The sequence below is a fragment of the Paramormyrops kingsleyae genome, chromosome 10, assembly GCF_048594095.1.
Source record: "Paramormyrops kingsleyae isolate MSU_618 chromosome 10, PKINGS_0.4, whole genome shotgun sequence".
Lineage (NCBI taxonomy): Eukaryota > Metazoa > Chordata > Actinopteri > Osteoglossiformes > Mormyridae > Paramormyrops > Paramormyrops kingsleyae.
Genome location: NC_132806.1, coordinates 15724296 through 15734924, shown reverse-complemented (window position 1 = coordinate 15734924; position 10629 = coordinate 15724296). Strand labels below are relative to the sequence as shown.

The window sequence follows — 10629 nt, the reverse complement described above, 5'->3', positions numbered from 1 at the left end:
CTTGACAGACTGATGGTCACAGCTATAAATTATTGCGACACAAATGAAGGCCCATCATATATGAACTCCACTGATGGATGTTAATTTTAATGTCATGTTCATTTTTTCCACTAGAGGGAGATAGAGATTTAATGTAAACAGCCTGCTGGTTTAATAAGGCTGGCTTTGGGGTCTAATGACGGTAGACCTCAGTCACTTTTTTTTCAGCACGTAGGCCTTTGTAGGAGATTCCACAGCTCATTCTCAGATGACAGGGACAAACATTGGTACTTTTTATTGCACATTACAAAACCAAATTCCAAACACATCAAAGGAACCCCTGAATTAACCGTTTCCAGTCCAGTATTAGAGGACAGCTGCTCGCAGAAGTATCTTATCTACAGAGGGAACCTAATATGAGCTTTTCCTGTACGTGCACGGCCCACTCCTCCCACTTCCAAACTACCACACAGCCACTGCATCAGGAGGCCAAGCACCAGTTGGAGAACATATTCTCACTGCAAGCAATTAGTAACTCACTGGCACCTGACTGATTTTGGGAAGCGATGCATGGATTCCATACGGATCCCTCGGCCATTTTGTCTGTCACTCCCACAGAAAAAACAGAGTGGTTTATTCTGCTAAACTGTATGTAGAAAATACATAATAAATTATAGATATACAAATATCTATCTATCTCCCAACTTCATATCTAGTACAGGGGGCATGGGAGAGAGCCTATGCCAGGCAGGGGAACATCTGGGATGAGATGCAAGCTCGTTACAGGGCACAAACACACACTATGGCCAAGTTAGGGATCCCAAATCACCAACTTGCATGGCCTTTGAGGGTGAGAGGAAACCAGAATTCCCAGAAGATCATCAGCTCTATGTAAGAAATAGAGTCATTGAAGTGGTTTACTCTACAGTAGAAGAAGGAAATCCTTGAGGCCCCCCGCCCCAGTCCCTGCGGTGGTCTGCACCGTGCACTTTCTGGGGTGACAAAGAGACACTGTATATCGTGTTCGAAGGAGTGGGTTTGCTAGAAGGCCCCCTTAAAGAGAGTACACCCACATGTCAGGATCACGCAGGCCTGCCTCGTGAGAGAGTCAAGGTTTCCCTGTAACAGGCGAGTAAACAACAGTCGCCACATAACAAAGGTCACCAGCATTGCAAACATACTCACACGAGCCCACCCTGCTCAGCAAAAAAGCAGAGATGGCAAGTTAAGAAGGGGGTGGGGTGGGGTGGGGTCTCGGCCCTCGTTTGAGTGTTTTCGTAATAACAAATCACAGTCCCACTTAAAAAAACACTACAGACACCCACTTTCAGCATTACTACACATAGTGTAAACAGTGATAAGATAATAAGCTTTAATATACTCTGTAATCAATAAGGGATTCCGAAAGGGATTTTACGAATAATTTAATAAACAATAATTATTATATCAGGCTTAGTACTGAAAATCTGAAATGTAAAATAGTAATACAACACTAATACTATATTAGGTGTGGTGCCAGGAGACAGACACACGTAGCTTTGTCCTTGAATGTTTTTCAGTGGGGGTGGCACTGTGGCTGGGGGTTTGAATACCCTTTTGTATTTGTATGGGGTTTACATGTCCTGCCTGTGTCACACAAATTTACCTTGGGGTACACTGGCTGTTTCCTACAGCACTATGACAAAGTTAGGTTAGCTAGGCTAAGTTGGCTAATGTGTGAGCATGTTCCCTCCTCCCTAGTCATGTGCCATCTGGTATAGACCCCAGATCTCCCCGTGACCCTGACCAAGATACGTGGCAGAAAAAGGTGGATGGATGTCCTTGAAAGAATAACATTCAGAGCGAGTCCTCTTTCCACTAAGCACGTGACAAACTGCGAATCAACATAACAAACTTTATTCGGGAATGGATGCTCAGGACTGGCACTGATGACCCAGCCGCTCTCATCTGACCCGTACAGAAAGGCATGGCGAGTGAAGCAGGCAGATTGACACAAACATGCTTCTGCCGATCGATGCTTTCCAGGGAGCAAAATGTCAACATGTTTGTCCTGGTTGGCCTCCAGCAGGTCAGAAGGGAGGCGACAGAGCAGAGGCGCAGATGCTGGCTTCTCACGGCAAAGCCCATAGCGAGCGTTAGCGAGGGCTTCCACGGGCGCTGCGGTCGCGTGCTCCTCTGAAGAATGGACCCGCAGCCTCTGCTTCTGGTTCTGCTGTGTGTGAGTTTGGCCCAGCGCACGCGAGAAGCAGTGGAGGAGCCCGGGGTCAGGAGGGTGAGTCCATTTCCTCTCGCAATGGAAAAACCAGCTTCTTCTATTTTTTTTTGTGTTTTTCTTCTATCATATGAGCTTCAAACTCCATTTTTCTTCATCCCCTGAACATAGAGACTGAGTTTTTAGCACGATTCAATTTCACGATTATGTAAGGTTTCACTAACTGATGCTGAACTTACAATTCTTCTCAGGAGAATAAATAACAAATGGTGAAAAAATGATCTTATGATTACAAGTACATAAAGATATCTTAGAAAAACCCAAACATAAAGGTCCATTTGTGTCAGTAAGTCATGGAGCCGCAAAGAGCTTCCTTAGTAAATGAGAAATGTAAAGACGGCTCACCATTTAGCACAAGATGGTGTCGCTGTGTGAATTTCCTGAAATGATACATCTGGCAGCTGGAATCAGAATGTCCACAAAATGCATTTCTATGTATAATTGTATGATGAAGCATTTTTTCTCTGTTTGAGTGTGACCTCTGGGACAGTGTGCATAACAGGACGGTGCTGTTCTCTCTGTGTGTATGGCAGATATTGCGTGGTTGTGTGTGTGTCTATAATGGTGTGACAGTATTGTGTGCCTGAGTGATGAGACGCTTTATTCTGTGATTTGCACAAGTACATAATTCTTTGTTTTTTTGCATATTCCATCTCCTTTTTCGACGCATACCCGTACACAGGGAAGTATGGGGCATGGGGTCACAGTTTATCAGCCATTTATCTGACACTCTGGAGCAGATGGTCCAGGGCTTTGCTCAAGGCTTGCTGGCAATGTGATTATTTTGTTGAATACAGGATTCGAACCAGCGACCTTCTGATGACACAGAGGCCTAACATGCTGAGTCATGTACCACCCACCAGTATGATCACTCATCCACCAGGATGATTACAGTGCGTAGTGTGTGTGTTTGTGTGTAAGGATGTGACAGGGCAGTGTGGTGTTTTACAGAGGCTTATATCGGGAAATGGTCCCCTGGACCTCGGACAGAGTTGGGGACTGAAGACGCCCCTAATGCACATGAAAGCCAATCTGACAGAGGTGACAAGGTCAGTCTATCCAAACCTCTGCGGAATGTACAGATGACCTTAATATTATCTACCGTACGTAAGGCATTGCCGTTCCTGCGCAGTTACAATCATTCAAAGATTTAATTCTTTATTGTCAATGAATGAATGAATAAATGAATGAATGAACAGCACAAAATAATAAATGAATGAAAGCACATTGAGTTCACAAACAAAAACAAAGGACATGAAATGTAATATGCAATCAATATGTACAAAAATGAATTAATTAACATGCAAGTAGTTTTAATGTATGAAACTGTGCATTGCATGACAGGCGGACGAAATTTTTTCAAAAGGTGAATTTTTAATTTTTTTTAAATCACTGAAAGGTTGGTCGTGGTTTGTGTCGCCCACTTGCAGCATTAGGTCGACATTCGAGTTCCGGACCCTGGACCCCGAGGGCCTGGTTCTGTACGGGGATACACATGCCGGTGCTGAGTGGTTCGTGCTGGGTCTCCGCGGTGGCGTTCCCGAGATGCAGATCAGGAAAAGTGGAACGATAGCCGCCGTGACAGGGGGGCCCAGGCTCAATAACGGCCACTGGCACCAGGTACGAGACCCACTGTGTCCCGTGACTGCAGGGGGGGGGGGGCTGATTCCTAGAGCTTACATATACTGGTTTTACAGAGCAAGGGAGTTTTAATTAGCACCTCAGAGAGGCTCATAGCGCCATTTACTGATCATCTAAGCAGACACGAAACCCCAGACTGAAGCAGGTCTTCTGCTTGCCAAAGATTTAATTGTGTATTTGTGAGACTGTCTATCCATCAGTCAGGAAGGGGTTGTGGGCAGCCTGGGCACAAGGGAGGGGAAACGCAGGGCACTACGCCAGGCCACCGTATGGAACGCATCCTATTTGCTATAAACAACTTTTATTACGAAAGTTTTTCGCCAAGATGCACACATTTAGTGTGTCCCAATTGGGGGAGAGAGTGGGCATTTCAGCTCGCCGTATAATTCTAATAACAGCTGCAACACTTCAGGACAAGGTTGCTCAAGGTCACTCGAGGTCATCAAGGTCATTGGTTTTTCATGTTCTGTGTGCTTCTTCACCATTTATAACATCACAGCTTCCCTTTGTATCCCCCCCCTCCCCCCCAAGGTGCAACTGCGCAGCGAAGGTCATTCCGTGGTCCTGGAGGTGAACGGCACTAAGGCACTAGTGGTGGGGCTGCATTCCCAGCATGCCCAGCAGGACACCACGGGACTCATTCGCCTGTCCCTAGGGGGCATCTTGGTCAAAGACCTGGAGCTTTTCAACTCGGTCAGGAGTCGCCCTTTATGAAAGTTTTCAATCAGCCGTCAGCAGGGGGCAGTGCTGAGCCTCATAGATTAGCTCATTCTGCTTTGCGTGCCGTTTCTGATACCGGAGTCTTCCTCGTCGTCTCTCTTCTGTGAGGCAGCTGCGGCTGGAGATGGACGGCTGCGTGAGAACGGGAAACTGGCTGAACCTGAGCCAGCCCTGGGACACGGACCTGGTGGGGGAGCCCCGGGCCTGTTACGCCCATATCCGGAGGGGCAGCTTCTTCCCTGGGACAGGCCTGGCTGTTTTCAACACTTCTGGTGAGAGGTTAAAGCAATGATTCCCAATACGATCCTCGGGGACCCACAGCCAGTCCATGTTTTTGCTGCCTCCCAATCCTGTCTGTCAGGGAGCTCGGAGGGAGCAAAAACATGGACCGACTGTGGGTCCCCGAGGTTCGGATTGGGAAACTCTGGGTTAAGGGAGGCACGTGGCAGTGAGAGGGGGGTCAGACATATTTACCAGTGCTGGTCACTCCATTAGATGACATAGGTGGCCACCTCGAGTGCCATCTTCTGAGGGGGTGCTGACTTCACAAACCAATCTCATTCGTCCTGGACAGGGGGGCTGGTGGGTCTAGGGCACCAATGGGCTTCGACTGGTACTTTGTATCTTATTTGAGTAGGGAAAAGTCACCTAAGCCTTCTACCTGTATCTACTTAGGGGATGCATGGCTACTAGCCTGCTCACCACACCTCTGATGATCAAGTGAGGAATTTAATTGAGTGTTATTCTTTGGCATTTTTTAATTTTCCCTGACGATTACTTTATTATAAGGATACAGAGATAGCCCTTGGTGATAACACCCATAATCTCCTTAAACTGCTTTAGGATCATTAATGACCATAGAGTCAGCACGCTGGACCGGTGTTCCATCAGAAGGAACAGTCTTCCTGCACTATTAAAGAGAAGAGTGCCCCCTACTGGACAACTAGTGTAACTTCTTCTGCTTTAATTTTATGTGATGGGAGAATGTGAGGTTTGCTATTGATAGACAGAATAAGGCAGGGGCGGAGCTAGGGCTGTTTTGGAGGGGCTTTAACCCTCCCCCCCCCCCACCCCTAAATAAATGTAAACTGATTATTTTAAGTAATAATGTGGGCCATTTCCATCAGATCACCTTAATAATGGCTTAGCCCCCCCCTTCTGGGAGAATGATAGATAGAGAGGGTTTTTATTGGGCCTCAGTGACACTTTCTGGGGCTTTTCTTTCTGGGGGTGCAAGGTAAGAGAGCAGAAACCCACAAATAACAAATACATGTACAATAGATTATTATTACACATTGATATGACTAACAAAGCCACATTATGAAATATAACTTTACAATATAATTCAATTTTATAAAAATTGGGGGCCCCCTACATCCCCAATAAGCAAGGGAGGAAGAATGAAGGGTAAAGGAGCATTTTAGCCTTCGTGTGACAGTTTGTACCCTTTACACCATCACAGGCTACCCCACACACATGGGAACTGGCAGAAGCATCACCATAGGAATAGAAGGGCACATAGGCGACTGGACTGGTACGCTTCTGGCCATACTGAACTCCCAGCACAAAGCCATACTTACCATTGCCGCCCAGAACCAAACACAGGTACGAGATCCTAGCCAGAATCACATCTTATATGTTTTGCAAAAGCATAGCACAGCTGTTGTCACATTCAGGCATCAATGCAAGATCAACATGTTTTCAAGATGTTTTCTGGGATGACGTGAACGTATTGCCTAAGATGATGGTCAGTATTTGATTATATTTGGATGTGTTTGTCTTTTCCCCACAGAAGCTGGAAGTGACATTTGGTGAACGGACAGATAGTCTGTCATTGGCTCACAATGAGCTCTTGCTAAACCTATCAGAGAATGCGATGCAAATTGCACTGGGTGACAAAGTCGTCACAGAGCTCAGAGATGACACACGCGATTGGCTGAACATCTGGGATGATGGCATGCTGTTGGCCTTTGGGGGAGTACCAAGTGAGCAGTTCTTTAAGCCTAGAATTCCACTAGTCCAAAGAGGACTATCTAGCACCTTGGCACATTGGTTTGGCCTTTTCTCTCACACCTCTGGGATTCAGTTCAGAGTTTGAGTCTCCTCCCTGGCTCTATGCCTGTGGATTTTGCAGCTCCAGACCCGCACAACCACGCATGGGACAAGTGGTTTTAAAAGACGGATGGATGAATATTTGATGCAGGAGCCCTAAATGACAAATTCTGAGATTTGAGTCCATACCCTTAAACCGCAACTGTGACTAACTTGTCTTCTCATTGGTCTTCTCTTCCTCACAGACTACAGAGCAAACACTAGTGACTCACAGTATCTGCACGGCTGCATATGGGGGATCAGAATTCAGGATCGGGAATTAGATCTGGACCATGCCCTCTACAAACACAGCTCTATCTCATCACACAGCTGCCCTGCCTCGCCTGACCTGCTTGAATCTTCACCCTTGCTTACTGCTGCTCATTGACCTCAAGTGACCTTTCATGGTTCATCTGACCCCTCAGTGACCTCAGACTTGACTTCCAGGCCATTGTCCTTGTTTCACTCCCAGTTACTCTTTCCATGTTTCCTAGTGTTCCACTTCTGACCCCATGACCTTCACCACGTCATGCTAAGGAAGACATTCTGCATCTGGTCTTCCACATCTTCTGTACAGACCTCCCAACATTATCCTCCACTTCCTATAAAGTGGTATTATGCAGCATTTGAGATCTACATGACCTGTTCTTTAAAATATGGACAATTAACTAAGACAGAGATTGAATGAAATTGAACCAAAGGCCCTTTAGAGATAACTTCAATAAAAACTGTACAGATGATCATGCCTGACCGAAGATTTGTGTAGCTAATCTTTGTCCTGCTCTTCCATTTTCTGCTTTTGTATATTATCAGACAGAAATCTCATAATTTATGATCAACAGCATGTGTTTTGCAATATTAGTGACAGAGCACCGAGGGTGGATAGCTTGCAGGTCTGAAACTGACCCCAGATCTGTTTTTGTGACGTCTTTTCTCCCCCCAGATAGGTTTATCCAGGGTGTACCTGGTTCTTCCTCCCATATGCTTTGAATCACAGTAGATCCAAGGATTAGACAGAAAGACATGCTCAAATGTGTTTGCGATACAAACATAGGAATGAGAGCCACAAAAAGTAAGAAGAAATAAAATACTGTAGGCAGACAATATAACCGTTGGCAGTTCTCACTGCGTATTGTACTGTTCCATTTTGCACTAGGCAGACATTCAGAAGTAAATTTAATAGCGATTTATTCCAACATATTGCACTGTGTTTCATCAGGATTTTAGATCATGTCTATTACAAGTGTGTCCAGCCTGTTATCGGAAAGTATGAGGGGTCCTGTCACTTTCGCTCTGGCCCATTGCTGTGGTTTCCTCATTTGCCCCCTTTTACATTGTCAGGCTGCCATGGTTTCTTTCCATCAAGTCTGCCCATTTGTCCGTTTACATTGCGTGTTAATGCTTCTTTGCTGCCCATTTTAAAGCCACAATGGCATCTGCCTTTGAAGCCGTTCCACTCTTCTCTCATGCGCTCGCCCTCTGCTGTCCCTTTTGCACACCGACGTATTGCTTGACTGACACTTCACCCCCAAAAGTCCCCAGGTCACATGGTACTTCCCTCATCCTTCTACCAACATGCCTATTTATAGCGGCCCCAACAACATTGTTTATACACAGATAAGATGTTCTCATTGTGAGGTTTAGATAGAACTACAGATAAGACACCAATCTAGAGACAGGTGTTTAGATTGCAGTGCCCAACACAGAGTAAAGCAATCTTGCAAGATCCTTAAGCACAAGAAAGTGTGGTGATTAAGGGCACTGTCTTATAACCTGAAGGATGAACAAAGCCCCTTGTTGTAATAAAATATGCAACCGTCCAAATGCTGGGTATGACCAGTGTCATCAAAGGTTCTTGGGTTTCTCACAACAGCAGCCAGAACAGTGACGTCTCACTTATCTGAGATTCACACTCCTCCATTTAGTTTGGCTTCTGTTGGCCCTGAATCCTAATGCCACATGAGGATTTGGTACTTTGTACACAAACACCAACCTAGTCAAAGCTCTTACTGCAGATCAAACTGAAACAACACCGGAAACATTACATTTTGAAAAAGAAAGTAGCACAGATGAGCAGGGAGATTAAGATGCACCCAAGAGCTTTGCGGTTAGCATCAATAGGCTCGCCGAACACCAAACATAACTATAAAAGCTTATGTGCATCTATTTCTGAATGTGGGAAGAATGTACATTCTTTTTCATCTCTACTGAACTTAGACAATATACTTTTCACAGTCTTTTCTGACAAGAAAGGTCTAGAATCAGTTTAATTACCAAGCGAAAACCTGATATTTAGAACAAATCTGGTTTTGTCTAAGATGGTCAAGAAGTAATATAGAAGTATCACACTCTCACTCCTGATCACACTGTCACTCCTGCTGTTTCACTCCTTGTCACAAATTATTGATGGTATATTAATTAGCTCAAAAGAAATAAAGTATTATAGTGAAATTAAATATCAGAATTCCCAAATTTCATGTTTTTTAACCTGAGAATTCATGAAGGCAATTAATTTTGAAAACTTTGGCAAGACATTTATACTTCAATGGATACGACAGCGAAAACAGAAGCATTTTAACTGTGCAAATGAAACTTAGACAGAATTACTTTATCTCATTGTATTCCCACTGCTACCACACAAGTTGAAGGGTTCTTCTGAAGCCTCTGGATCTCTTCTAGGTCTCACACAAGGTCGACACAGTGAGTGACCAGCGTTCATTCAGTCTCTCCATTCCTTTGCAAACTGGGCCTGTCTTTATAGGCCTACAGAGAACAGCTTCAGGGCCTACCAGCTTTGGTCCTATTTTGTTTTCATTCCGAGCATCCATTTTCCATAACCAGCGCAAGGTTGCAGCAATCCTGGAACTTAACCAAGCTAGCAGAGGGGACAAGGGGACACTGCGAGTAGGAGGCCAATCCATCACAGGAAACCAACAAAATAAATGCAATTTAAACATGCTGATTCACCTATGGGAATTCAGAGGACACAGAGGAAAACCCAAAGGAAAATGTGCAAAAATCAGACACACACACAGAACCAGGGCACCAATAAAAAACACAATTTTGAGTGGCGTTGCTACACAGTGGGCTTTCGGACACAGTGCTGTCTATTGACTATTATTTTCCTGTATCTCACATTTACTACATATTCTGAGTTGTCTGAGACATTTTGCGTGATTCTTCTTCTGATAACATAAATGCAAATAAAAGTTACCCCTTACATACAGTTATCTCCAACTTCAGCTGCTACATTTATTTGTAGATTGAACTGAATAATTAATCTGAATAGTTAATCTTTGTTTCCTTTTGGAGTTCCTGGTCGTGATCCATAGTTTTTGATGCAAAAAGAGCCAAAGCACTACACACAGAGGACATGGATCGTTTAATCTATTGAAGAGGAGAAAGATTGTGACTACTGGCAAGTACTAAAAAAAAATGAAACACTGTGTTGTGACAGGTTATCTTGGACTGATGAGTACAGCCAGTGTTTCCTTTGAACAGTATCAGGAGACCTGAGGGCATGGAGCTCAGGAGACAGTCTGCATGGGAATGTCTCACTGAGATTTAGCTCTTCCCTGAGTCGACCCTTACAATGCTGCCCCCTGCTGTCGTTGGTGCTGCTCACACCACTTGACACAGTTAACGGTCCACTCCCATCTGACAGTCTATTAGCAACGCCGTCATCGGAATTTAGCGTGATTTAGGATGGTAGTTGAAGAGATTAAAATAAGTTTGCGAAATAAGTAAGACAATATGACAGCCATATGTTTCTTACAAAAACAATTCAGGAATCATTGTATAGCAGACGAAAGATGCGTGACATTTCACCGGCAAACGTTAGAACGCTCCTTTTCACGCAAGAATGATATATATATTATCTGCGGATAACATTCGGAGGATAACATTTAAAATCATTACACATATGC

General features: G+C 44.5%; 1 protein-coding gene across 1 annotated transcript; it reads left to right on the top strand.

Annotated features, from left to right (window-relative positions):
• Positions 1 to 3: 3 nt before the first annotated feature.
• shbg (sex hormone-binding globulin) lies at positions 4 to 7443 on the top strand. The gene is made up of 8 exons (XM_023832535.2): positions 4 to 2251; positions 3203 to 3300; positions 3682 to 3871; positions 4424 to 4585; positions 4725 to 4884; positions 6075 to 6217; positions 6405 to 6597; positions 6910 to 7443. Exons 1-8 carry the CDS (start codon positions 2162 to 2164, stop codon positions 7089 to 7091), a joined length of 1218 nt encoding a protein of 405 aa, XP_023688303.1. The 5' UTR covers positions 4 to 2161; the 3' UTR covers positions 7092 to 7443.
• Positions 7444 to 10629: the final 3186 nt, after the last annotated feature.